General features: G+C 44.5%; 1 protein-coding gene and 1 long non-coding RNA gene across 3 annotated transcripts in view; one reads left to right on the top strand and one right to left on the bottom strand.

Annotated features, from left to right (window-relative positions):
* Nucleotides 1-14208, bottom strand: part of tp73 (tumor protein p73) — a 258574-nt gene extending 244366 nt beyond the window's left edge. For both annotated transcript variants that reach the window (XM_033048498.1, XM_033048499.1), the window contains exons 1-2: nucleotides 14118-14208; nucleotides 9676-9814 (exon numbers count right to left, since the gene is read on the bottom strand). In XM_033048498.1, the coding sequence (XP_032904389.1) occupies nucleotides 9676-9814; nucleotides 14118-14176 (198 nt within the window). In that variant the 5' untranslated portion in view covers nucleotides 14177-14208. The remainder of the gene's footprint in view (nucleotides 1-9675; nucleotides 9815-14117) is intronic.
* LOC116990627 lies at nucleotides 9318-24527 on the top strand. Its single transcript, XR_004416583.1, has 3 exons — nucleotides 9318-9328; nucleotides 10370-10377; nucleotides 24490-24527. It is a non-coding gene; the product is annotated as an uncharacterized LOC116990627 (long non-coding RNA).
* The last annotated feature ends 1592 nt before the right edge of the window (nucleotides 24528-26119 follow it).

Genomic DNA, 26119 nt, shown 5'->3' with positions numbered 1-26119 from the left:
CCTGGATGCAACATAGTTTCCTCAAACTCAACAGCGATAAGACAGAATTCCTCCTCATAGGCTCTAAAGCCACACTCAGCAAAATCAATAACCCCACTCTCACCATCGACGGCACCACTATCTCCCCAGGCCCGCAACCTTGGCTTGATCTTTGATTCCACCCTCTCCCTTGAGCCTCACATCCGCCATGTCATTAAAACCTCCTTCTTTCATCTCCGCAACATCGCCAAACTCAGACCCTCTCTCACACCTCCCGCTGCTGAAAGACTCATCCATGCCTTCATCTCCTCCCGACTGGACTACTGCAACTCACTTCTCCTTGGCATCAGCTCCACCTACATCAACCAACTCCAACTGGTCCAGAACGCAGCCGCCCGACTCATTACCCACAGCAAATCCTGGCATCACATCACTCCAGTCCTCAAACAACTTCACTGGCTTCCCATCTCCCACCGGATCAACTACAAAATCCTGATCCTCACCTACAAAGCCCTCCACCATCTGGCCCCTTCATATCTCACTGACCTCCTCTCCCCCTACCAACCCTCACGGTCCCTCAGATCCACATCAGCCGGTCTCCTCTCCATCCACAAGTCCAACCTCCGCAGATTTTGGGACGGAGCCTTCTCCAGGGCAGCTCCCAGGCTCTGGAACTCCCTCCCCCAACTGATCCGCAATTCTGTGTCCCTCACCATCTTCCAGTCCCGCCTCAAGACCCATCTCTTCACCTCTGCCTATCCTTAGTCCCACGTCCCCCTCCCTTTTCATCTGTGCATTAATTGCCTCATATTGTGTTTTGTATTGAATTCTGTCTTTACTTTGTGTACTAGTCATGTCTCTACTATTTATTTCATTCCCCTTACATGTTTTTCCTCTACCTGCTAAATTTTTGTAAGGTGTCCTTGAGACTCTTGAAAGGCGCCCATAAATAAAATGTATTATTATTGTTATTATTACCTAACTTCCTTTTTTATTATTGGGCAACCAATATTAAAACTATAATTTTCTGGCTGGATGGTTCATACCAACAGGCAAACTAGCTAAAAATGGAAAGGGAAGATTGCTTCCTATTCTGTATAGGCTCGATTGTCCTGTCTCCAATATCTCTGAATAAGTCAACGTTCGAGCATAACCCGATAATACATAGTACCATCCGCATCTAGAAACAGTTGAAACTCAGCCTCAAATTGTGAAACATGTCTCTCCTTCTCCCCATTGCAAATAATCTCTCTTTTAAACCTTCTACCCTAGATGTGGTTTTTGTTCAATGGAAGAATCAGGGAATCAATACTGTGGGAGACCTTTATCAGAAGGGGACTCTTTCCTCCTTTCAAGAATTGCAGGAGAAATACGAATTGAACACCAATAACTTTTTTAGATACCTTCGTTAGGGATTACGTGAGAACATATACACAAGACTGCTCCTCTGTAGCTCCAGACATACTTGACGAATGTTTGAATGAACATGCAGATACAGAGACATTGATATCCCACCTTTACAATGCCCTCCAAAATAGCGATACTCCATCATCTGAGATTTATAGGCGTTCATGGGAGGATGAGATGGGTCAAAACATTTCCCAGGATATATGGGACGAAAGCCGACAACACATACATCATTGCTCTTTAAATACCAGACACTGCCTGATACAGTTTAAAGTACTGCACAGGCTATATTACTCAAAGACCAAATTGAGCAAGATTTTCCCCAGTGTTTCCCCCCTTTGTGCCAAATGTCATTCTCAAGAAGCTACCTTAACCCATCCTATTGTACTATGTACAAAAATAGAAAGTTTTTGGACGGACGTTTTTAATGTTACCTCTAAGACATTGAAAATTCCACTAGAACCAGACCCAAAACTGATAATACTGGGAATATCAGGCATGTGTCAAACTAAGGCCATTTCAAAGACGCTTTCTTGACTAATATCAGCAAAAAAACCTCTACTTAAATTTTGGAAAAAGGCAACAGTCCCCTCAGTGAAGATGTGGATTACGGAAATGACAGAGACACTACATCTAGAAAAAATTAGGTTCATCTTGACTGACAAACCAGATAAATTAAAAAAAATATGGTCTACTTTTATTGAACAATACAATGGTTGAACACAAACTCAAAACTGATTGTTAAGCTGGGTGCAGGGGTGGGGTCGACAGATATATCTCCTTTTCTTTTTCTTTCTTTTCATCTTTCTCTTTCCTTTCTTCTTTTTTTAAATTTCAATTCAATATTCTGTTTGTAAAATGTTAAAAATGAAGTGGTGCTAGAGTTGTAGAACTGTTAAGTCATTCTTTTTTGTACAATTGCTTCCTATAAAATTATAATTTAAAAAAACAAATAAATAAATAATCAAAACATTTTTTTAAAGTGTCAAGTTGGGAAAAGGGGAAGTACAACGGGATCTGGGGGTCCTTGTTCATCAGTCAATGAAAGTAAGCATGCAGGTACAGCAGGCAGTGAAGAAAGTGAATGACATGTTGGCCTTCAGAACAAGAGGAGATGAGTATAGGAGCAAAGAGGTCCTTCTGCAGATGAATAGGGCCCTAGTGAGACCACACCTGGAGTATTGTATGCAGTTTTGGTCCCCTAATTTGAGGAAGGCCATTTTTGCTGTTGAGGGAGTGTAGCGTAGGTTTACAAAGTTAATTCCCGGGATGGCGGGACTGTCATATACTGAGAGAATGGAGCGGCTGGGCTTGTATACTCTGGAGTTTAGAAGGATGAGAGGGAATTTTATTGAAACATAGATTATTAAGGGTTTGGACACGCCAAGATTATTAAGGGTTTGGACATGCTAGAGGCAGGAAACATGTTCCCGATGTTTGGTGGAGTCCAGAACCAGGGGCCACAGTTTTAGAATAAGGGGTAAGCCCTTTAGAATGGAGATGAGGAAACATTTTTTCACACAGAGAGTTGTGAGTCTGTGGAATTCTCTGCCTCAGAGAGTGGTGGAGGCCGGTTCTCTGGATACTTTAAAGAGAGAGCTAGATAGGGCTCTTAAAGATAGCGGAGTCAGGGGATACGAGGAGAAGGCATGAACGGGGTACTGATTGGGGATGATCAGCCATGATCACATTGATTGGCGGTGCTGGCTCGAAGGGCCGAATGGCCGACTCCTGCACCTATGGTCTATTGTCTATTGAACCATGGCACTTCTGATTAGTTGAACTCGTTCTCCCTATTTCCGTCTAACCCTGCAAATTATTACCTCTCGCATGTTCACTGGCTATGCTTTTTGACAGCACACCTTTGAAATATGGGAGTAAACTGGAGCACCTGGTGGAAGCCCACACCATCAATATCACTCATTAACCGTGGCATCATGCCACATTGCTTCTTCAGAAGATTTAGCACATTTGCACAGAAAGTTCAGAAGAGGAAAGGGCCTGTCCAACTTTCATTACCTAATTCACGACCTCTGCCGAGTTTGCCCTTGACTCATACTCGCAGCATGGTTGTCACGAGGTCATAGGAGGTCGTAGGAGGTCGTGATACTAGTCGTAGGTACTCGTGGCATCAAGTAGGTTGGGCCGTTTTTCTAGCTTGATGAAAAATGTCCACGAGTAAAAAAGGTTGTGAATTAGGTTGTGAAAGTGGGACAGGCCCTGAAGTAAGACGAGGAGGTCTCAGGCATGTAGGTCCTATTGCAGGTCCTATTGCAGAATAATGCAATCATAAAGGTTTTAGTTGATTGGGCTTCATCAATCAGAGTATTAAGTATAGTTAGGATGTGTAGGAAGGAACTGCAGATGATGGTTTAAACGGAAGACAGACACAAACGACTGGGCAGGTCAGACAGCATTTCAAAAGAAAAAGAATAGGTGATGTTTCGGGTCGAGACGCTTCTTCAGACTGAGAGTCAGGGGAAAGGGAAACGAGAGTTATAGACGGTGATGTGGAGAGATATAGAACAATGAATGGAAGACATGCAAAAAAATTAAAGATAATAAAGGAATCAGGCCATTGTTAACTCTTTGTGAGTTGAGAATGAGTACAGATAGTGAGACTCAACAAGAAGACTTTGAAGCTGGTGTGACCTAGGTGGTTGAGGGATGGAGAGAGAGGGAATGCTGGGTTTACTTGGTGAGAGAAATCAATATTCATACCACTGGGCTGTAAGCTGCCCAAGCGAAATATGAGATGCTGTTTCTCCAATTTGCGTTTAGCCTCATTCTGACAATGGAGGAGGCCAAGGACAGAAAGGTCAGTGTGGGAATGGGAAGGGGAATTAAAGTGTTTGGCAACTGGGAGATCAGGTAGGTTCAGGCAGACTGAACGATGGTGTTCAGCGAAACGATCACCCAGTCTATGTTTGATCTCGACGATGTATAAGAGTCCACATCTTGAACAACGAATACAGCAGATGAGGTTGGAGGAGGTGCAAGTGAACTTCTGCCTAACCTGAAATGAATGTCGGGGCCCCTGGACAGAGTCGAGGGAAGAGGTACAGGGACAGGTGATGCATCTCCTGTGGTTGTAGGGGAGGGTACCTGGGGAGGGGGTGATTTGGGCGGGACCACAGAGATCAGATTTGTTGAGGGAACAGTCTCTGTAGAGGGCAACGCTGGATCTAGTATTGGGAAATTGGGAAGGGAAAGTTAATGAAGTGTGTGCAGAGGAGCCTTTTGGGACCAGTGACCACGGTTCGATTTGGTTTAAGACAGTTATGGATAGGGACGGAGATGGTCCACATGTTAAAATGCTCAACTGGGGTAAGGCCAATTTGAGGGGAAAGGAACATCGGCCAAGTGGGATGTTTTTAAAAGAGTGCTGAAGAAAGCTCAGGATATGTACGCCCCCGTTAGAGTGAAGGGCAGAGCAGGCAAATGTAAGGAAGCTTGGCTAACGAGGGAAATTGAGAAATTAGTCAAAAACAAGAAGGATGCATGGGACAGGTGTAGGTAGCTAGGATCAAGTGCATCCCTGGAAGAGTTTCTGGAACTAAGGAGTAAACTATAAAAGGAAATCAGAAGGGCAAAAAGGGGTCAGGAGTTAGCTCTGGCGGGTAGCATTAAGGACAATCCCAAAAGATGTTATAAATACATAAGGGGGAAAAGGGTAACTAGAGAGAGAGTGGGATTTCTCAGGAATCTAAGTGGTCACCTCTGTGTGGAGCCACGGGAGATGGGCAAGGTCCTCAATGAGTATTTCTCCTCTGTATTTACCGAGGAGAAAGACAGTAGGACGGAGGAACTTGGAGCAGTCACTGGAAGTGTCTTGAATGCAATCAGGGTTACTGTCGAAGAAGTACTGAAGGTACCGTCGTGTTTGAAGGTAGACAAATCTCCAGGGCCTTATCCAATTTATCCGATATATGCGGGAAACTATGGTGGATATTGCAGAAGTCCTGGTTAAAATTCACGACTCGTCCTTAAATACAGGAGAGGTGCCAGAAGACTGGAGGGTGGCAAATGTTGTGCCTCTTTTCAAGAAGGGCTGCAGGGAAAATGCTGGGAACTATAGGCCGTTGAGCTTAACATCTGTAGTTGGTAAGTTACTGGATACTGTGGGATAGGATATATAGGGATTTGGTTGGACAAGGGATAGTCAGCATGGATTTTTGTACGTGGAAGGTCGTGTCTCACAAATCTGATTGATTTTTTTGAAGACGTGACCAAAAAGGTTGATGAGGGCAGAGCTGTAGATGTTGTGTACATGGACTTCAGTAAGGCATTCAACAAGATTCCACAAGGTAGGCGCATGGGATAACCATATAACAATTACAGCACGGAAACAGGCCAGCTCGGCCCTTCTAGTCCGTGCTGAACACTTACTGAACACTCACTTAGTCCCATCTACCTGCACTCAGACCATAACCCTCCATTCCTTTCCCGTCCATATGCCTATCCAATTTATTTTTAAATGATTAAAGGATCTAAGGAGAGATAGCTGAGTGGATATCAAATTGACTCCATGGATGGAAGCAGAGGGTGATGGTGGAAGGTTGCTTCTCACACTGGAAGCCTGTGACTAGTGGTGTACCTCAGGGTTCGGCCCTGGCCCATTACTGTTTGTCATCTACATCAATGATTTGGATGAGAACATACAGGGCAAGATTAACAAGTATGCCAATGATACAAAAGTGCGTGGTTTTGCAGATAGTGAAGAGGGTTGTGAAAAATTGCAGCGGGATCTGGATCGATTGGCCAGGTGGGCAGAGGAACGATTGATGGAATTTAATACAGAGCGGTGAGAGGTGTTGCATTTTGGGGCATCGAACAAGGGCAGGACCTACACAGTGAATGGTAGGCCTCTGGGTAGTGTTGTAGAGCAGAGAGATCTAGGAGTACAGGTGCATGGTTCCTTGAAGGTCGAGTCGCAGGTAGATAAGGTGGTCAAAAAGGCTTTTGGCACTTTGGCCTTCATCAGTCAGAGTATTGAGTATAGAAGTTGGGAGGTCATGTTGCAGTTGTATAATACATTGGTGAGACTGCATTGAGAATATTGTGTTCAGTTCTGGGCACCAGGTTATAGGAAAGATATTGTCAAGCTTGAAAGTGTTCAGTAAAGATTTACGAGGATGTTGCCAGGACTATAGGGTGTGAGCTAAAGGTTGAGTAGGCTGGGTCTCTATTCCATGGAGCGCAGCAGGATGAGGGGAGATCTTATAGAGGTATACAAATCATGAGAGGAATAAATCAGGTAGATGCACAGAGTCTTTTACCCTGTGTAGGTCAGGATCGAGGACCGGGGCTCAAGGTGAAGGGGAAATGATTTAATAAGAATCCAAGGGGTAACTTTTTCACACAAAATGTGGTGGGTTTATGGAACAAGCTGCCAGTGGAAGTAGTTGAGGCTGGGACTGTCCCATCTTTTAAGAAACAGTTGGACAGGTACATGGATAGGACAGGTTTGGAGGGATATGAACCAAGCGCAAGCAAGTAGGACCAGTGTAGCTGGGACGTTGTTGGCGGTGTGTGCGAGTTGGGCCGAAGGGCGTTTCCACACTGTATCACTCTATGACTCTAAGGCAGAAAGGGATGGAGATGGGAAGATATGACTAATATTGGGATCCCATTGGAGGTGGCGAAAATTTCAGAGGATTTTGTGTTGTATGCGATAGCTGATGGGGTGAAAGGTGAGGACTGGGGTGACTGTTCCTGTTGCGACTAGGGGGAGGGGGAGGAATGGCGGAGCTGCAGGGTACTGAGAAGACACATGTGGGGGCCTCATCTATGATGGAAGATGGGAACCCCCATTCCCCAATGAATGAGGACATCTCAGATATCCTGGTATGGAACATCTCATCTTGGGCGCAGATGCAGCGTAGATGGAGGAATTGGGAGGAGGGGATAGGGAAGCAGGAAGCAGAGTGGGAAGAAGTGTAGTTAAGATAGTTGTGGGAGTCAGTGGGTTTGTAATAGATGTCGGTTGATAGTCTATGTCCTGTGATGGAGACTGTGAGATCAAGAAAGGGGAGAGAGGTGTCGGAGATGGTCCAAGTGAATTTGAGTGCAGGATGGAAATTGATGAGTTCTGTATGGGTGCAGGAGATAGTACCGATACAGTTGTCAATGTAACGTAGATAGAGTTCGGGGGTAGGGCCAGTGTACACCTGGAACAGGGATTGTTCAACGTACTCTACAAAGAGGCAGTCATAGCTGGTGCCCATGCGAGTACTTATAGCTACGCCTTTGATTTGGAAGAAGTGTGAGGAGTCAAAGGAGGTTGTTAAGGGTGAGGATGAGCTCTGCTAGGCAGAGGAGAGTGTTGGTGGAGGGAAATTGGCTGGTTCTGAGGTCGAGGAAGAAACAGTGGGCTTTAAGGCCTTCCTGGTGGGAGGTGGAGGTGTGGAGTGACTGAACATCAATAGTAAAGATGAGGGAGTGGGGGCTCGGAAATTGGAAGTCATTAAAGAGACGAAGAACGTGTGAGGTAGGATGCTATGTTACAATTGTACAAGACCATGGTGAGTCCACATATAGAGAATTGTGTTCAGTTTTGGCTACACTGTTATATGACGGATATTGTTAAGCTGGAAAGATTGCAGAGAGGATTTAGGAAGATGTTGCCATGGCTTGAGGACCTGAGTTATCGGGAAAGGTTGGGCAGTCTAGGACTTTATTCCTTGGAGCGCAGAAGGCTGTGAGGTGATCTTATAGAGGTGTATAAGATCATGAGGTGTATAAGATTTGGTGAATGTACAATAGTAGGTCCTCACAGTAGGTGAATCAAGAACCAGAGACAAGGTTTAAGGTGAGAAGGGAAAGATTTAATAAGAACCCGAGGGAAAGTTTTTTCACACAGATGGAACGAACTATCAGAGAACTATCAGAGGAGATAGGGACTATCTGTGAGGCAGGGACTATAACAACGTGAAAAAGACTACAGCTCTGCCTTTAACACAATTAAATCATCCAAACTCTTCACCAAACTGGCAGGACTTGGAGTCAGCACTCATCTCTGCAACTGGATCCTCGACTTCCTGACCAACAGAGCACAATGAATGAGGATAGGGGACAAATAATCCTCAACTATAATCCTCAACAGGGTTACCCCACAAGGATGTATTCTCAGCTCCTTTCTTTATTCCTTGTACACCCACGACTGCGCAACCATGTAGAAATCTAATTCAATTTACAAATTCACAGACGACACCACCATTGTGGGCCAGATATTAAATAATAACCATACAACCATATAACAATTACAGCATAATGATGAGACAGAGTACAGGAAGGAGATTGAGAACCTCATGTCCTGGTGTTGAGACAACAACCTTTCTCTCCATGTCAGCAAGACAAAGGAGATAGTGATGGACTTCAGAAAACAGAGCAGTAAACGTACCCCACTTTGCATTGACGACGCTGATGTAGAGATGGTTGAAAACTTCAAATTCCTAGGAGTAAACATCACCACCAACTTGTCCTGGACCACCCATATTGAAGTAACGACCAAGAAATCACACCAACGCCTCTACTGAGGAGGTTCGGCATGACCCCTACAACTCTCACCAACTTCTACAGATGCGCCGTAGAAAGCATTTTGCATCACAGCTTGGTTTGGGAACATCTCCATCCAAGGCCGCAAGAAATTGCAGGGAATTGTGGACGCAGCCTAGACCATCACATAAACCAACCTCCCTTCCATGGCGTTCCATGGCATTCCATGGCGAGACCAGGTGCAGGTTCGGTAGTTAGCGAGCATAACTGATGGGTACAAGAGGATAGTAGGTGTTGGAGTGGCAGATGTAGGGTAGGTCGGTGTAGTTTGGTGGTGGTGACTCAAGCAGGAAGGGTTTGCTCCATGGTGGAACACTGCCGTGTACACCTGGTGACCTTTGTGCAGAAGATACACAAAGGAACCAGACCTAAAATTGTGGAATTAGTGCAACTTGCATTAAGTGTCAGATCTCGATTGCATTTCATGTTTTTGTTAATTAAATCACTCGCCACACAAAAATGTTCCTTTATGTGATCCAAGTTTTAGAAACCAATTTGTCAATTCATTTATCCAATCCTTATGACATTTATTCTTCTTGGGATGCCCCACAACATTTTAAATGCTTAACAATGAATATCTAAGATTTATGACAGAGGAAAGTTAAAAGGTTTGATTTTCAGTTGAAGCCTGTTGATACTGTATGTTGTTACACTAAACAACCCAACGTTTTTTGACCATTATTCTATTACCAATCAACATAAAATGAACCAAGGCAGCTTGATCAAACTCACCATCACAGACTCATTCATGTCCCTCATCTGAAATACATCCATGCAGACCTCGGTTCGGTTCTGTGGCAAGTTTGGCACAGCTTCGTTGTTGCTGGAGAGGTTGGTCTGTGGGATATCAAAGTAGGTACTGTCTGGTTCCCTGAAGCAAACACATTCAACAGGTCACCAAATGCAATCCGACTTAATCAATCCAAATTTCAGATATGCCAACTCTACTCTTCATTAAAGCTCACAAAATGCTGGAGTAACTCAGGGGGTCAGGCAGTATCTCTGGAGAACATGGATAGGTGATGTTTCGGGTTGAGGCCCTTCAGATTACTCTTTCATTATTTCCTACTCTTCAATATTTGGCAAGAAGCATGTGAAGAGTTGTTTTAATTCAAAGGTTGGAGGGGGCTTTTGCAAAACAAAAAACATCTAATTAATTTTATGCCCTTGTGATTGAGGTAGTGCTGCGTAGGTTCACAAGATTGATCCCTGGGATGGCGGGACTGTCATATGAGGAAAGATTGAAAAGACTAGGCTTGTATTCACTGGAGTTTAGAAGGATGAGGGGATATCTTATAAAAATATATAAAATTATAATAGGACTGGACAAGCTAGATACAATAAATGTTCCCAATGTTGGGCGAGTCCAGAACCAGCACCTATTTTCTATGTTTCTATGATTTCCTTGTATGCAGCTCCTTGAAAGAACAGCAGGTTAAAACGTCCACAAACCCGATGGGACATAAACTGTTCTTGGACTTTGTGCAAATTCTTGATGTCTACCAGTACTCTTCGGGCAAATTCTTGAAGCCTATCACAACTGAGAATTAAACTGGTACATGTTTGGCCATGATTGTACAGCTAGTCATCTTTTTTAAATCAGTGGCATGTGAAGATGCTGTCATGTCATCCAAGGTACAGGAGTTAAGGTCGTGCCTCATCCTTCCCCTTCTACCACCACCACCACCACCACCACCACTACCACCACCACCACCACCACCACCACCACCACCACCACCACCACCACCACCACCACCACCACCACTACCACCACCACTACCACCACCACCACCACCACCTTAGAGCAGTCCCTCCTTCTCCTGCAACTCTGACTCTCCACAATGACTGCTGCAGTTCTGAGATAAAGTCCCAGAGTAATCAACGGAGATGACAGACTGATTGGGACCAACGACGAATGATGTTCATTCCTAACCTCACCGGTCACCTGATATTGATTCCTGGTGTAGCTAATTTTATTTCACCTATAATTTACCTCCTATGTTGAGAACCAAAATCACCAATAGCTAATTTCACCAGAAAGGAGCACTGTGCTAACTGATGAAGATAGACCCCAAGAAGTAAGCATCTTATGGAGACACAAGGTGGAGGAATAACTCAGTGGGCAGGCAGCATCTCTGAAAAACATGTTCAGGCAACATTTCGGGTCGGCTCCCTTCTGGAAGATTGCGACCCAAAATACCTCCAGAGATGCTTCCTGGTCCACTGTGTTACTCCAGCATTTTGTGCCTTTTTTGTAAACCAGTATCTGTAGTTCCTTGCTTTAATTAAATATATTATAGAGCCGTTTATTATACACTTTTCTCCTTAGCCTGTGGCTGCTCTCCTATGACCTTTCTCCCACAGTAACTCTGTTCATTTCTTCCCCAGACACTGACAGTTTTCATTTTTATGTTCATTTTAAACCATCACTGCCCATCCCCCAACCGTGTTGTCTTTGGCGTTTTCTTCGGTGTTACTGAATTGATGCTCACGTTCCTCTCTGAAATCCTTTCTTCCCCATTCAGAAGTATTCAATTCACATTTAAGTCTGTAAACCCCTGTGGCCTCACTCTTCCTATTGTCTAATGCTGACTACTCACATTAGTTTTGCACCTCACAATTCTACTTCTTACTGCGCCAAGACGGGAAAACAAACTTACAAACAGGACTTCTAGACTTCAGATGTCCAGCCTTTGGCCCTTCATTCACCATAACTACAGTGATGAGCCACCTTTTTGAACCGCTGCTGTCTTTCTGATGAAGGTACTCCTGGACTGCTGTAGGGATATAGGCCTCATCGAGTTCACCTTGTCATGAGGTTCAATTCCAGCTAACTTTGTCCTAGTCCAACTAAACCACTGTCCATCGAACATTGTTTCTTGGCTCACCTTTGTATGCCTCGTTGTCACCTTCCCCACAGCCAACATTCTACATTTCCTTGATCATTGTTTGCTTTGATCTGTCATTTTCACACCTTACATATCCATATCTCCAGTTTCCCTCCCCTGATTCTGTCTAAGGAAGGATCTCGACACGAAACATCACCAATTCCTTCTCTCCAGAGACGCTGCAAGTCCTGCTGAGTTACTCCAGCATTTTGTGTCTATCACCAAAGTAAACCAGTATCTGCAGTTCCTTTCTATACAGTTAGTATTAATTTGAAGGAGGACATTGCTGCTATTGGGGGAGTGTAGGGTAGGTTCATGAGGTTAATTCCCATGATGGCGGGATTGTCATATGATGAAAGAATGGAGCGACTGGGCTTGTCACTGGAATTTAGAAGGATGAGAGGGGTTCTTATAGAAACATATAAAATTATTAAGGGATTGGACCGCTAGATGCAGAAAACATGTTCCTGATGTTGGGGGAGTCCAGAACCAGGTGCCACAGTTTAAGAATAAGGGGTAGGCCATTTAGAACTGAGATGAGGAAAAACATTTTTACCCGGAGAGATGTGAATTTGTGGAATTCTCTGCCTCAGAAGGCCGTGGAGGCCAATTCACTGGGTCGATTCAAAAGAGAGTTAGATAGAGCTCTTAGGGCTGGCGGAATCAATGGATATGGGGAGAAAGCAGGAACGGGGTAGTGATTGTGGATGATCAGCCATGATCACATTAAATGGCGGTGTTGGCTCGAAGGGCCAACACATGCACCTATGTATCTATGACCCATGTTCACCCCCCAAACATGCATCTCTTTCCTTCCAATCAGTCATTAATGCTCCTCTCCTGAAGAAATCAACACTTTTTCACATAGTGGATGGGTGTATGGAACAAGCTGAGTCGAAGACATGAGCAAAAAGGTTGATGAAGGCAGAGCTGTAGATGTTGTGTACATGGACTTTAGTAAGGCATTCGACAAGGTGCCATGTGGTAGGCTGCTCTGGAAGGTTATATCTCATGGGGTCCAAGAGAGATAGCTGAATGGATAGCAAATTGGCTCCATGGAAGGAAGCAGAGGGTGATGGTGGAAGGTTGCTTCTCAGAATGGAGGCCTGTGACTAGTGGTGTAACACAGGGCTCGGTGCTGGGCCCGTTACTGTTTGTCATCTACATCAATGATTGGATGAGAACATATAGGGCAAGATTAGCAAGTTGGCAGATAATACAAAAGTGAGTGGTTTTGCCGATAGTGAAGATGGTTGTGAAAGATTGCAGCATGATCTGGATCGATTGGCCAGGTGGGCGGAGGAATGGTTGATGGAATTAGTACAGAGAAGTGTGAGGTGTTGCATTTTGGGATGTCGAACGAGGACAGGACCTACAAAGTAAATGGTAGGCCTCTGGGCAGTGTGGTAGAGCAGAGGGATCTAGGAGGACAGGTGCATGGTTCCATTAAGGTTGAAGCGCAGGTAGATAAGGTGGTCAAAAAGGCTTTTGGCACTTTGGCCTTCATCAGTCAGAGTATTGTATAGAAGTTGGGAGATCATGTTGCGGTTGTATAAGACATTGGTGAGACCGCATTTAGAATATTGTGTTCAGTTCTGAGCACCATGTTATAGGAAAGATATTGTCAAGCTTGAAAAGGTTCAGAAAATATTTAAGAGGATGCTGCCAGGACTAGAGGGTGTGAGCGAGATGGAGAGGTTGAGGAGGCTGGGTCTCTATTCCATGGAGCGCAGGAGGATGAGGGGAGATCTTATAGAGGTATACAAAATCATGAGAGGAATAGATCGGGTAGATGCACATAGTCCTTTACCCAGAGTAGGAGAATCGAGGACCAGAGGACATAGGTTCAAGGTGAAGGGGGAAATATTTAATAGGAATCTGAGGGGTAACCTTTTCACCCAGAGGGTGGTGGTTTTATGGAACAAGCTGCCAGAGGACGTAGTTGAGGCTGGGACTATCCCATCATTTAAGAAATAGTTGGACAGGTACATGGATAGGACAGGGTTAGAGGGTTATGGACCAAGCACAGGCATGTGGGACTAGGGTAGATGGGACACTGTTGGCTGGCGTGGGCGAGTTGGGCCGAAGGACCTGTTTACACACGGTATCACTCTATGACTATGACTTGACCCCTCCATTTTTTCTGTCCTTAAATATGTCTTCTATTAAAAGCATCTCCAAGGTTGGCTATGATTATATAAGTATTAATATTGTTTGGAAGGACAACTGTTTTGCTGTTGCTGAGTCTATCTCACAATTGCAAAAATAAAACAATGACACACTTACAGACTACTCCAGAGATGTTCGAATGTCGGGCCTTCATCTGCTGGAGAAGACTGAGCCATCTTGGATATAAGATGGTCCAGTGATGGGTAAGGTATCCTACAACCAAAAGAGACATACAGTTATTAACACAATCAGAGACACAGAATTGCTTTTGATTATTTTTTATTGCACATACGTAGCTACCCAAATTAAGCTTTATTATTGTTAAATATAATTGTTAAATATAGTTCATGCTATATCAAATTGAAGATTCATGACCCTTTTTAAAGTCCCTACATATTCCATATTCCTTTTCAGACAATGGAGATCAGCTTCAGGGAGTACACATACTCCTGAACATACCACTGAACACCTCCGTTCAGTCCGCCTTAACTTACCTGATCTCCCAGTTGCTCAGCACTTCCATTCCCAATCTCACCTTTCTGTCCTGTGCCTCCTCCATTGTCAGAGTGAGGCCCAGCACAAATTGGAGGAACAACACCTTATACAGTATTTCGCTTGGGTACCTTACACCCCAGCGGTGTGAACATTGACTTCTCTTGCTTTCCCTCTCCCTTCCCAGTACTCCCACCAGTCTTACTGTCTCTGACTACATTCTATCTTTGTCCCGCCCACTCCCCTGAGTATGAGTCGAGGGCAAACTCGCCAGAACTCACGAATAAGGTCGCCCAAGTGGGACAGGCCCTTTTGCCCTCAAATCATACTCGCAGCACGGTCGACACGAGGTCGTAGGAGATCTTCATAACTCTCCTTCATGCTCGAGAGTGGTCTTCGCTTACTCGAGGCCACAGCTAGGTCGCGGTGATTTTTTCAATATGATAAGAAATGCCCGCGAGTAAAAAAAGGTTGCCATGGAAAAAATTGATACTTTTTTTACTCATAGGTTTAGTCTTAATAGGTCGGCATGTTAGTCGTAGGTAATTGAGGGTAGTCGAAGGTAGTCAAAGGTGGTCTTCAACATAGTCGAAGGAGGTCGAAGGAGGTCTTCAACATGTCATTTTTTCAAACTCTTCTAAACTCGCCAATTAGGTCGCCCAAGTGGGACAGCCCCTTTACATTAACGATCTGATTGCAAGAGGGTGATCAACTCACTGACATAAGTCAGTAGGTTTAAAAAAGTTAACTGCGCTTCAAAGACCAAAGCAAAAGACAGACCAACTCTAAGGTTGGACCCGGATAGTTATTGCTAGATTCCTTTGGTAGCCCTAGTGGTATAGAAAAGATCTCTCATGACTTTAACAATGGAGTGGATCCAATTCAAAAGGAAGTTTGAGCAGGATCTTGCCATCTCAAACATCCTTATCCTTTGCTGATGTTTTCATGTTGTTCTTGTAAACAATAATATAACACGATGCCCATGATCATATAGCTCATGGTAAATGTGTCCGTTGTTCATACTGATTTAATTATAATGCAAAAATGCAAACTTATATTCAACTACCTTACCATAGCTTAACAAATGTAAAATACACTTGGTGAGCCTGTCCATGGCATACTAAGACCATTTATCACAAACTGATTACTATAATCTATTTACAGATAAATATTATCATAAATGGCTGTGTCTATGAAATACAAGAAAAAATGAAGCACAGGCATCCATCATGTGAAGTACTATTTGTTTGCAATATCTAGTTTGCGGTCAGAAGCCATTGTTCTATGCAGTACAGAGATGTGGGGGCTTGATTGTTAGTGAGCTGAGGTGGGGTGGCAACGAGCATCCACAAGTTGGTCTCTGCCCCAGTTCTTCATGAATGGATGTCTCACCCATGTCTCCTCTCTGTCCCTCAGTTCTACTCCTGCACCCCTCACCCAGACAGAACAAGATTAGAGTTCCCTTGGTCCACACCTTTCACCCCACCAGTCTCCACATACATACATAATTCTTTGACCTTTCTGCCACTTCAATGTGATCCCACCACCAGTCACATCTTCCCACCCCCACCTCTCTCCGTGGGGACCACTCCTTCTGCAACTCCTTGGTTAATTCATCACTTCCCACCCAAGCCATCCCCTCCCTGCAACCACAGGAATGTAACTCCTGTCTCTACATCTCCTCCCTCGCCTCTATCCAGGGACCCATAGACAAAGGTTCACAAGTACCTCCTCTAACCTCACCTACTGCTGTTGGTGCTCTCGATGTGGGTTTTACATATGTGAGACCAACCATCGACACGGGGTGACTGCTTCAGTGAACACTTGAACTCAGACCAGCGAGGCCTGATGGATATCCCGGTTGGTAACCAGTTTAACTCTTCCCATTCCTATACCAACCTTTCCATCCCGAGTCTCCATTGCCAGAGTGAGGCCACATGTAAACTGGGGAACAGCACCTCATATTCCACTTATATAGTTCACAACCCAACAGTATGAACATCAAATTCTACAATTTTAGGTACATCCCTATCTCCCCTGCCCCTCACCCCTACTATCCCACCGCCCCATTTCCCTCACCGAGTCCCCTGACTTTACATTTCACTCCTCTTCTCTCATAATCTGACACTGGTGGACAAGACTTTTCATCTCTAGTCTTTGTCCACCCATCTGCTAATTACCCCCCCCCCCCCCCCCCCCCCAGATCCCCCCTTACCTGTATTTACTTGCCAGACCGTGTCCCGCCCTCAACTCCTTTCCAGCTTTCTGGCCCCTGCTGCAATTACTCTGAAGAAGGGCCCCGATCTGAAACATCGCCTGTCCATTCATTCCTGAGATGCTGCCTGGCCCGTTCCGTTACCGCAACACTTTGTGTTTTATTAGGAGAAATTATGTTTAGTTTTAATGTGTAATAACTACAAATGTAAGGGAAATACTTGGGTCATAGTCATAGAGTCATAGTCATAGAGTGATACCGTGTGGAAACAGGCCCAGATACCTTGCCCACACCAGCCAACATGTCCCAGCTAAGCTAGTCCCACCTTGGTCCATGAGCTCCAAACCTGTCCTAACTATGTACCTGTCCAACTGTTTCTTAAATGTTGGGATAGTCCCAGCCTCATCTACCTCCTCTGGCAGCTTGTTCCATACACTCACCACCCTTTGTGTGAAAAAGTTACCCCTCAGATTCCTATTAAATCTTCTCCCCTTCACCTTGAACCTAGGTCCTCTGGTCCTCGACTCCCCTACTCTGGGCAAGAGACTCTGTGCATCTACCCGATCTATTCCTCTCATGATTTTATATGCGTCTATAAGATCACCCCTCATCCTCCTGAGTTCCAAGGAATAGAGACCCTGTAATGAGTTGAGTTGAACACATATCAAGATACAACTCATGTTTATTAAATCTACTTACAGCAAGGATCTGCAGGACATTACATTTCCTAGCAGCTACTCATAATAACTAGCTCTTGATAATATAAAGCACATACTAGGCAGAGTTATTACTAACAAGAACTATAATTGGCTCGTATGAAATAGCCAATCTACATCTTTTCTTGTAGAAACAAAAGAAGCATCCATGGGGAAGCAATATAGGTGGAATGTTAATAACACATTTGGGAAAGTTTGTAAAATTACACAAAATCACCATATTGAATGGGAGGCCTGCAAACCCATCCGGCCCGTGTGCGGTACGAATCCACCTCACCTCTTTTCACCGGAGAAAATACCGGGAAGGGAATTGGGGAAACGACCGGCGACCTGACAGGCAGGGAGGGTGATGAGATGGGCGAGCTGGTCGCCAAATACCGTGGGGAGGATGCAGTGGAAACACTAGTTGGCAGCGGGGTCGCGGGACCGACTGTGGGAGGGTGTACGAAACACGAGACATCTGGATGCAGAGTCACAGGATGCAGTTCCTTGCAGTTCCTATGTTGACGGTTGCATCAGTAGATGGCTTTGTCCGTTTCAACCAGATAAGAGCGCGATTCTTTGGCAGGGCCGTAGATGTGACCCAGACGTGCATGGCCCTTGTTGTTCAGGAGACGGACCACTTGCCCACGTGCGAGAGGATTTGTCAAAGAAGCTTTCTATGTGTCATGTTTGAATTGTAGTTGTTTCTGGACTGCAGCCGGGGAACAAACTTGTGGCTGCAAAAGTTGCTGGGACACAGGCAGAGGTGCACGGGTTTGGCGAGACATCAGTCGTTGGGCTGGGGAACCCAGTATGGATCCCTTGCAATGTTCCTTAGGTTGAGCAAGTCCAGGTACATGTCTGATTTGGCAAGGTAGGACCGCTCCATGAGTTGTTTTGCGCTTCAGACCTGCGCTTTCGGTGAGTCCGTTGGACTGTGGGAACTCAGGGCTGCTGGTAATATGTCGAAAGTCCCATTGTTTCGCAAAGTTTTTGAAAGCTTGGCTCGTGAATTATCTGCCATTGTTGGACAGAAGACGTGCAGGGGAGCCGTGCACGGAGAGGTGATGCTGCAACTGCTCGATAACCACTTCAGAAGTAATGGTTTGAAGTAATTTCGAGCCAGCCCGGGTAAGAGTCAACAAGAACCAGGTAGTGTTTCCCATGCCATTCGAATATGTCATTGGCTAACGTAGACCATGGGAAAGGAGGAACCGGCAGTAAAGGCTGCTTCTGCTGATGTGGTCTCAGGCTTTTGCAGATGGCGCAAAATTTGTTTTTTTTGCGTGTGTATTTGGTCGTACCAGGCCTGTAAAACATGCTTTGTTCCCTTTGGAGGGTGGCCTCTGTGGATGGCGTCGAAGTATTTGTCCCAGAGGACAGCTGATACCACGACCTTGTGGCCCTTAACTATAATCCCGACCTGTAATACCAATTCATCGCAAACCAGGAAGTATGGGCGGATTGCGAGCGGGGTGTTGTATTGTTTATCTGGTCAGCCACGCCGGATGACTGCAGACAACAATTAACTCTTACTCTGGTTGGTTCAAAATTGACTTACTTCAAACCATTAATCTGAAGAAAGTACTTGATCGTGCCAAAGACGTTCAGCTCAAACTCAATCCCACTTCTGACTATGTAATGACTGAGTCGAACACATATCAAGATACAACACACATTTATTAAATCTACTTACAGCAAGGATCTGCAGGACATTACATTTCCTAGCAGCTACTCATATTAACTAGCATAGGCAAGCTCTTGATAATATAAAGCACATACTAGGTGGAGTCATTACTGACAAGCACTATAATTGGCTAGTATGAAGTAGCCAATCTACAGACCCAGCCTACTCAACCTCTCCCTAAAGCTCAGACCCTCTAATCTTGGAAACATCCTTGTAAATCTTTACTGAACCCTTTCAAGCTTGACAATATCTTTCCTATAATGGGAAATTACAGACCAGTTAGCCTGACTTGGGTGGTGGGAAAGTTGCTGGAGTAAATCATTAAAGAGGTAATAGCAGTAAAAGAATTAGTCCAAGTCAACATGGATTTATGAAAGGGAAATCATGCTTGACTAATCTTCTAGAATTTTTTGAGGATGTGACAAGTAAAATGGATGAAGAGTATGGATGTAGTGGATGTAGTGTATCGAGACTTTCAGAAAGCCTTTGATAAGATCCCGCACAGGAGACTGGTGACTAAAATTAGAGCACATGGTATTGGGAGTAGGGTGTTGACATGGATAGAAAATTGGTTGGCAGACCGGAAGCAAAGAGTAGGAGTGGCAGGCAGTGGCGAGTGGAGTGCCGCAAGGCTCGGTGTTGGGGCTGCAACTGTTTACCATATATATTAATGATTTGGAAGAGAGAATTAGGAGCAACACTAGCAAAATTACAGATGACACAAAGCTGGGTGGCAGTGTGAACTGGGAAGAGGATGTTAGGAGGTTGCAGGGTGACCTGGACAGGTTGAGTGAGTGGGCAGATGCGTGGCAGATGCAGTATAATATAGATAAATGTGAGGTTATCCACTTTGGTGGCAAAAACAAGGGGCAGATTATTATCTCCATGGGGTTAGGTTAGGCAAGGGGGACCTGTGCGTCCTTGTACACCAGTCACTGAAAGTTGGCGTGCAGGTACAGCAGGCAGTGAAGAAAGCTAATAGAATGTTGGCCTTCATAACAAGAGGATTTCAGTATAGAAGTAAAGAGGTTCTTCTGCAGTTGTATAGGGCTCTGGTGAGACCACATCTGGAGTATTGTGTACAGTTTTGGTCTCCTAATTTGAGGAAGGACATCCTTGTGATTGAGGCAGTGCAGCGTAGATTCACGAGATTGATCCCTGGTATGGCGGGACTGTCATATGAGGAAAGATTGAAAAGACGAGGCTTGTATTCACTGGAGTTTAGAAGGATGAGGGGGCATCTTATAGAAACATATAAAATTATAAAAGGAGTGGACGAGCTAGATGCAGGAAAAATGTTCCCAATGTTGGGCGAGTCCAGAACCAGGGGCCACAGTCTTAGAATATAGAGGAAGCCATTTAAGACTGAGGTAAGAAAAAAAAAATTTCACCCAGAGAGTTGTGAATTTGTGGAATTCCCCGCCACAGAGGGCAGTGGAGGCCAAGTCACTGGATGGATTTAAGAGTGAGTTAGATCGAGCTCTAGGGGCTAGTGGAATGAAGGGATATGGGGAGAAGGCAGGCACAGGTTATTGATTGGGGACGATCGGCCATGATCACAATGAATGGCGATGCTGGCTCGACGGGCTGAATGGCCTCCTCCTGCACCTATTTTCTATGTTTTTATGGTGCCCAGAACTGAACAAAATACTCTGAATGCGGTCTCACCAACGTCTTATACAACTGCAACATGACCTCCCGACTTATTATCTCAATACTCTGACTGATGAAGGTCAAAGTGTCAAAAGCCTTTTTGACCACCTTGTGACTCGACCTTCAAGGAACCATGCACCTGCACTCTGAGATTCCTCTGCTCTACAACACTCCCCAGAGGCCTACCATTCACTGTGTAGGTCCTGTCCTTGTTAGACATCCCAAAATGCAACACCTCATACTTCTCTGTAGTCTATGGAATTGTGAGTAAAGAACAAACTGTGGGCAGAACTCAGAACTTATTCTTTACCAGGATGCTGCCTCGAGGATCTGAGGGAATAGCTATAAGGTGAGAGGGGGCAAGTTTAATGGAGATGTACATGGCAAGTTTTTTACATAGAAAATAGCGGTGGCCTTGAAAACCTTGCAGGGGTGGTAGAGGCAGATATGATCGTGGCATTTAAGAGATTTTTAGATAGGCACAAGGAAGTGCAGGGATTAGAGGGATATGGATCACGTTCAGGCAGCTGAGGTCAGTTTAATTCCTCATAATGTACAGCACAAACATTGTGGGCTGAACTGTTCTATCTTCTATGATCCTACTGTCTTTTGTGTACTGCAAAATTGTGCTTATATTAAAAAAAGACAATTTTTGAACAGAAGCTGAATCTCACTCAGGGAGAAATCAGCTCTGTTGTAAATAATAAATGAAAGGAAATTTGATGGCATGTAAAGCCAAAGTGCCGTCCAATGCTAGGTTGTAAACGTTTCTCCAATTAGACCATCCCGGAGATGCAAAGTTGATGCAGACTGTTTCTACAGTGCGAGAGAGCAAAGAGCGAGGTCACAATGGTTCTACACTTCTGCCATTTCTGTTTATACACTCCAAAGAATTGAACACAAAGAAAGTCCCATATTCCAAAAAGCATCAGAGCATATTTTGGAACCCAATAAAGCAGTCGCCAGAATCCCATAAATAATATTGAGGTGAATGATCGTTTTTGGTTGATTTTGATGATTTTATTTTTAAAAGAAGAGTATTTACTGGGTCACTTGAAGATACATTGAACAATCCCTGTTCGAGGCGTACTGTTGCCCTATCCCTGAACTCTACCTCTTCTAATTTGAGGACTGCATTGGTGCTACCTCCTGCACCCATGCAGAACTCACTGACTTCATCCATTTCACCACCAATTTCCATCCGGCACTCAAATTCACCTGCACCATTTCCGACATCTCCCTACCGTTCCTTGATCTCACCATCTCCATCGCAGGTAACAGACTACTGACCGACATCTACTACAAACCCACTGCCTCCCACAGCTATCTTGACTACACTTCTTCCCACCCTGCTCCCTGTAAGGACTCTATCCCCTACCCCCAATTCCTTTGTCTCCGCCCCATCTGCACCCAGGATGAGGTGTTCCAGACCAGGGTATCAGAATGTCCTCATTCTTTAGGAAACGCGGGTTCCCCTCTTTTATTATAGATGAGACTCTCACCAAGGTCTCTTCTATATCCCACAGCTTTGCTCTTACTCCCCATCCCCCTACTCATAACAAGGCCAGAGTCCCCTTTGTCCTCACCTTCCACCCTATCAGCCGGTGCATACAAAATTTAATCCTCCGACACTTTCGCCACCTCCAGCGAGATCCTACCACTGGCCACATCTTCCCATCTCCTCCCCTTTCTGCTTTCCGTAGACACCGTTCCCTCCGTAACTCACTGGTCAATTCATCCCTTCCCACTCAGACCACCCCCTCCCCTGGTACTTTCCCGCAGGAAATGCTACACTTGTCACTTTACCTCCCCCCTCGACTCCATCCAAGGACCCAAGCAGTCTTTCCAGGTGAGGCAGAGGTTCACCTGCACCTCCTCCAACCTCATCTACTGCATCCGCTGTCATAGATGTCACCTTCTCTACATCGGCGAGATCATGCGTAGGCCCGGCAACCGCTTCGCCCAACACCTCTGCTCAGTCTGTACTACGCAACCTGATCTCCCGGTGGCTCAGCACTTCAACTCCCCCTCCCATTCTGAATCTGACCTTTCTGTCCTGGGCCTCCTCCATTGCCAGAGTGAGGCCCAGCGTAAATTGGAGGAACAACAACTCATATTTCGCGTGGGTAGTTTACACTCCGGTGGTATGAACATCGACTTCTCTAATTTCAGGTAGCCTTACTTTCTCCCTCCTTCCCCTCCCTCATCCCAGCTCTCCCACATAGCCTACTGTCTCCGCCTCTTCCTTTCTTTTTCCCGCCCCCCCCCGACATCAGTCTGAAGAAGGGTCTCGACCCGAAACGTCGCCTACTCATTTTCTCCATAGATGCTACCTGAGTTTCTCCAGCATTTTTTAATCTACTGAAGATTTACATGTTCTCCTTAGAATACTGCCATGGAATCTTTACTGCAGACGCGATTTAATGTTATTTCCAAAGACATTTACTCTGAAAATGCTGCACCATGTTATCAATGCATTGCGAAGTCACCCAACTTAAGTCTTCAAGAGTGGGAGTGAGACCTACAAAGTTCACACAAAGACGGCCAACTGATTTATATTGACTTCAATCCTGCCTTAGTTGCAGATACTGACACTCCAAAATCAACAAAGATAAACATTGCCTGTCCATGCAATAATGTTAATGTTAAATCAATAATATTAGTCGAACCGGAAAAGTTCATAAGCATATGCTTTGTCACGTGCACTTTCCTCCTGTGAGAGTTGAGTACAATGCATGCATTTATTCTGCATGCCATTTGCTTCAATGCATGTTAATGTTTCCAGTGGGAAGCTAGAGGGCCTCAGTGTGTGACTATTACATCACGCAGGACATACAGGGAAAATGTAAACTTTGCCAAAATGTACGTGCCCAAACCTGCCTGAAAGCTTCGTATCACCTTTGATCTGCCAGCTTCCATCTGTTCTCATCAGCCTCCAGGGACTCAGATAAATGAAACATTACTCCACACCTGAGCCCAAATAAACCTCAATTGGAAATGTACAAGTAAAACGTTGTACTCTGCCAAAACTGGCTTTACAACTGCCTAAAAAAAACATTCATTGTTCTTTGCATCACTAATCCAATTTGTGGAAGTAATTCAGATCCAGCCCTTCACCCTTCTACTGCAACAGTGTCACATGCCAATTTCTCTATTTGCCTTGTAAACAAGACTTGCCCATTTTCTGCATTTCCTTTTGGCTTTTGCCTCTGGTCTGAAGTGTCTCATGAGAAGTTGCAAACAAGAAGCATAAAAGATCGACTTTAAAAACTTCAATTGATGTGTTAAAAGAAAAAGATTAGCATGTTAATGCAGGACCCTTGCAGACTGAGGCGTGAGAAATTATATTGCGGAATAAAGAAATGTTAGACAAATTGAACACATCTTCACAAAAGTAAACACAGGAAAAATAAAGCCGTGAATTAAAGAAAGTAAACAAAAAGGTAGCAAAGATTTTTTTGGGACTGAAAAAGCCACAGGATCTGTTGACGAGGACATTTAGATAAATGGTGTTAGAATAGAGCAGAATTAATACAGTGGAAACCATATTTGACAAATCTACTGAGATTGTAATAAGCAGAACATCTAAGGGGGAAATTGATAAATTTAAGCTTCCATTAGACACCACACGAAAGAATATTTCATAAAAGTAGGATGCACAGATAAAACATGATAAAATAGGCCAAAGTTAGCATGGTTTTGCCTGATAAATCTGTTGGAATTCTCTGAGGAACAAACAAGCAGGATAGAAAAAGGTGAGTCAGTGGATGTTGTTTACTTAGATTTTCGGAAGGCCTTTGATAAGGTAAGGCTGCTAAACAAGATTAGTGTTATGGTATTAGTGGCCACTTACTAACATGGATGGTTGGCTGCCAGAAGCAAAGTGGAAATAAAGGGGATCTTTCCCGGTTGGCTGCCAGTGACTAGTGTTGTTTCGCAGGGGTCGGTGTAGAGTCCACTACTTTTCACGTTATATATTCATGATCTGGATGATGCAATTGATGGCTTTGTGGTTATGTTTGCAGGTGATACAATGATAGGCAGGTAGTGTTGAGGAGGCAGGGAGTTTGCACAAGGACCTGGACAGGTTGGGAGAGTGGGCAAAGTGTCCAATGAAACATAGCATAGCAAAGTGTACGGTCATGCACTTTGGTAGAAGGAATAAAGGCGAAGACCATTTTTTAAATCGGGAGAGGATTCAGAAATTGGTGGTGCAGGGAGTTGGGAATGCTACTGCAGGATTCCAAAAGGATAATTTGCAGGTTGAGTTGGCAGTAGGGAATGCAATGTCAGCATTCATTTTGAGAGGCCGAGAATATTAAAGCAAGGGTACCATGCTGAGGCTTTATAAGGCACTGGTCAGGCCACATTTCGAATATTATGAGCTGGTTTAGGCCCCATTTCTGAGGAAGGATGTGTTGCTGTTGCAGAGGGTTCAGAAGAGGATTACAAGAATGATCCATGGGATGATTGGCTTAACGTATGAGGAGCAATTGAAATCTCTGGACCTGTACTTGCTGGAGTTTAGAAGGATGAGGGGGATCTCATTGAAACCTACCAAATAATGAAAGGCTAAGATAATGTGAATGTGGAGAGAATCGTTCCAGTAGTGGGAGAGTCCCAGACCAGAAGGCATAGCATCAGATTAAATGGATATACCTTTAAAATGGAGATGAGGAGGAATTTCTTTAGCCAGAGGGTGGTGAATCTGTGGAATTCATTACCACACATGAGTGGAAGCCAAGTCGCCGAGTATGTTTAAAGCGGAGATTGATAGGTTCTTGATAAGTAAGGGTGTTAAACATTACAGGGAGAAGGCAGAAGAATGGAGTTGAGAGGGTTCAGTAGATTTGCCATGATCAAATGGCAGAGCAGACCTGATGGCCCTAATTCTGCCCCTACATCTTATGGCCTTTGTTCAAGTAGATATTAACATAGTGGATATGTGCCCTCCAGAATTTAAAAAGGTGTGAAGTGGGTTTTGAGACGGTTGAAGCAGGGACGTTGTTTCTCAAGGGTGGGAGATCTGGAACTGTTTCGAAATAAGGGCAGCCTTTCAGATCTAAGAAATGGAGCAATTTCTCAACCAGAGAGGCTAGATATTCATTCATTGATTATGCTTAAGAAAGAGATGAATCAATTTCTGTGAGTAAAACATCATGGAATATGGAGTTAGTGCAGAAAAGTCATGTCGAGAGAAAGGATCAGCCGTGATCTTATTGAATGGCAAAACAGGTATAAAGGATGAATAACCACTGTTGTTTCGATTTCCAAAGTTCATAATGTTCTGAGCACATAGTCCATGAAGATACTTCAGTGTCGAGGAAGTACAAGAACTATCATACAGTATCAGAATCAGAATCAGAATCATTTA

The sequence above is a fragment of the Amblyraja radiata genome, chromosome 31, assembly GCF_010909765.2.
Source record: "Amblyraja radiata isolate CabotCenter1 chromosome 31, sAmbRad1.1.pri, whole genome shotgun sequence".
In the NCBI taxonomy this organism is placed as follows: Eukaryota; Metazoa; Chordata; class Chondrichthyes; order Rajiformes; family Rajidae; genus Amblyraja; species Amblyraja radiata.
The sequence above is the reverse complement of the archived record's forward strand: the minus strand, read 5'-3'. Positions and strand labels throughout refer to the sequence as shown.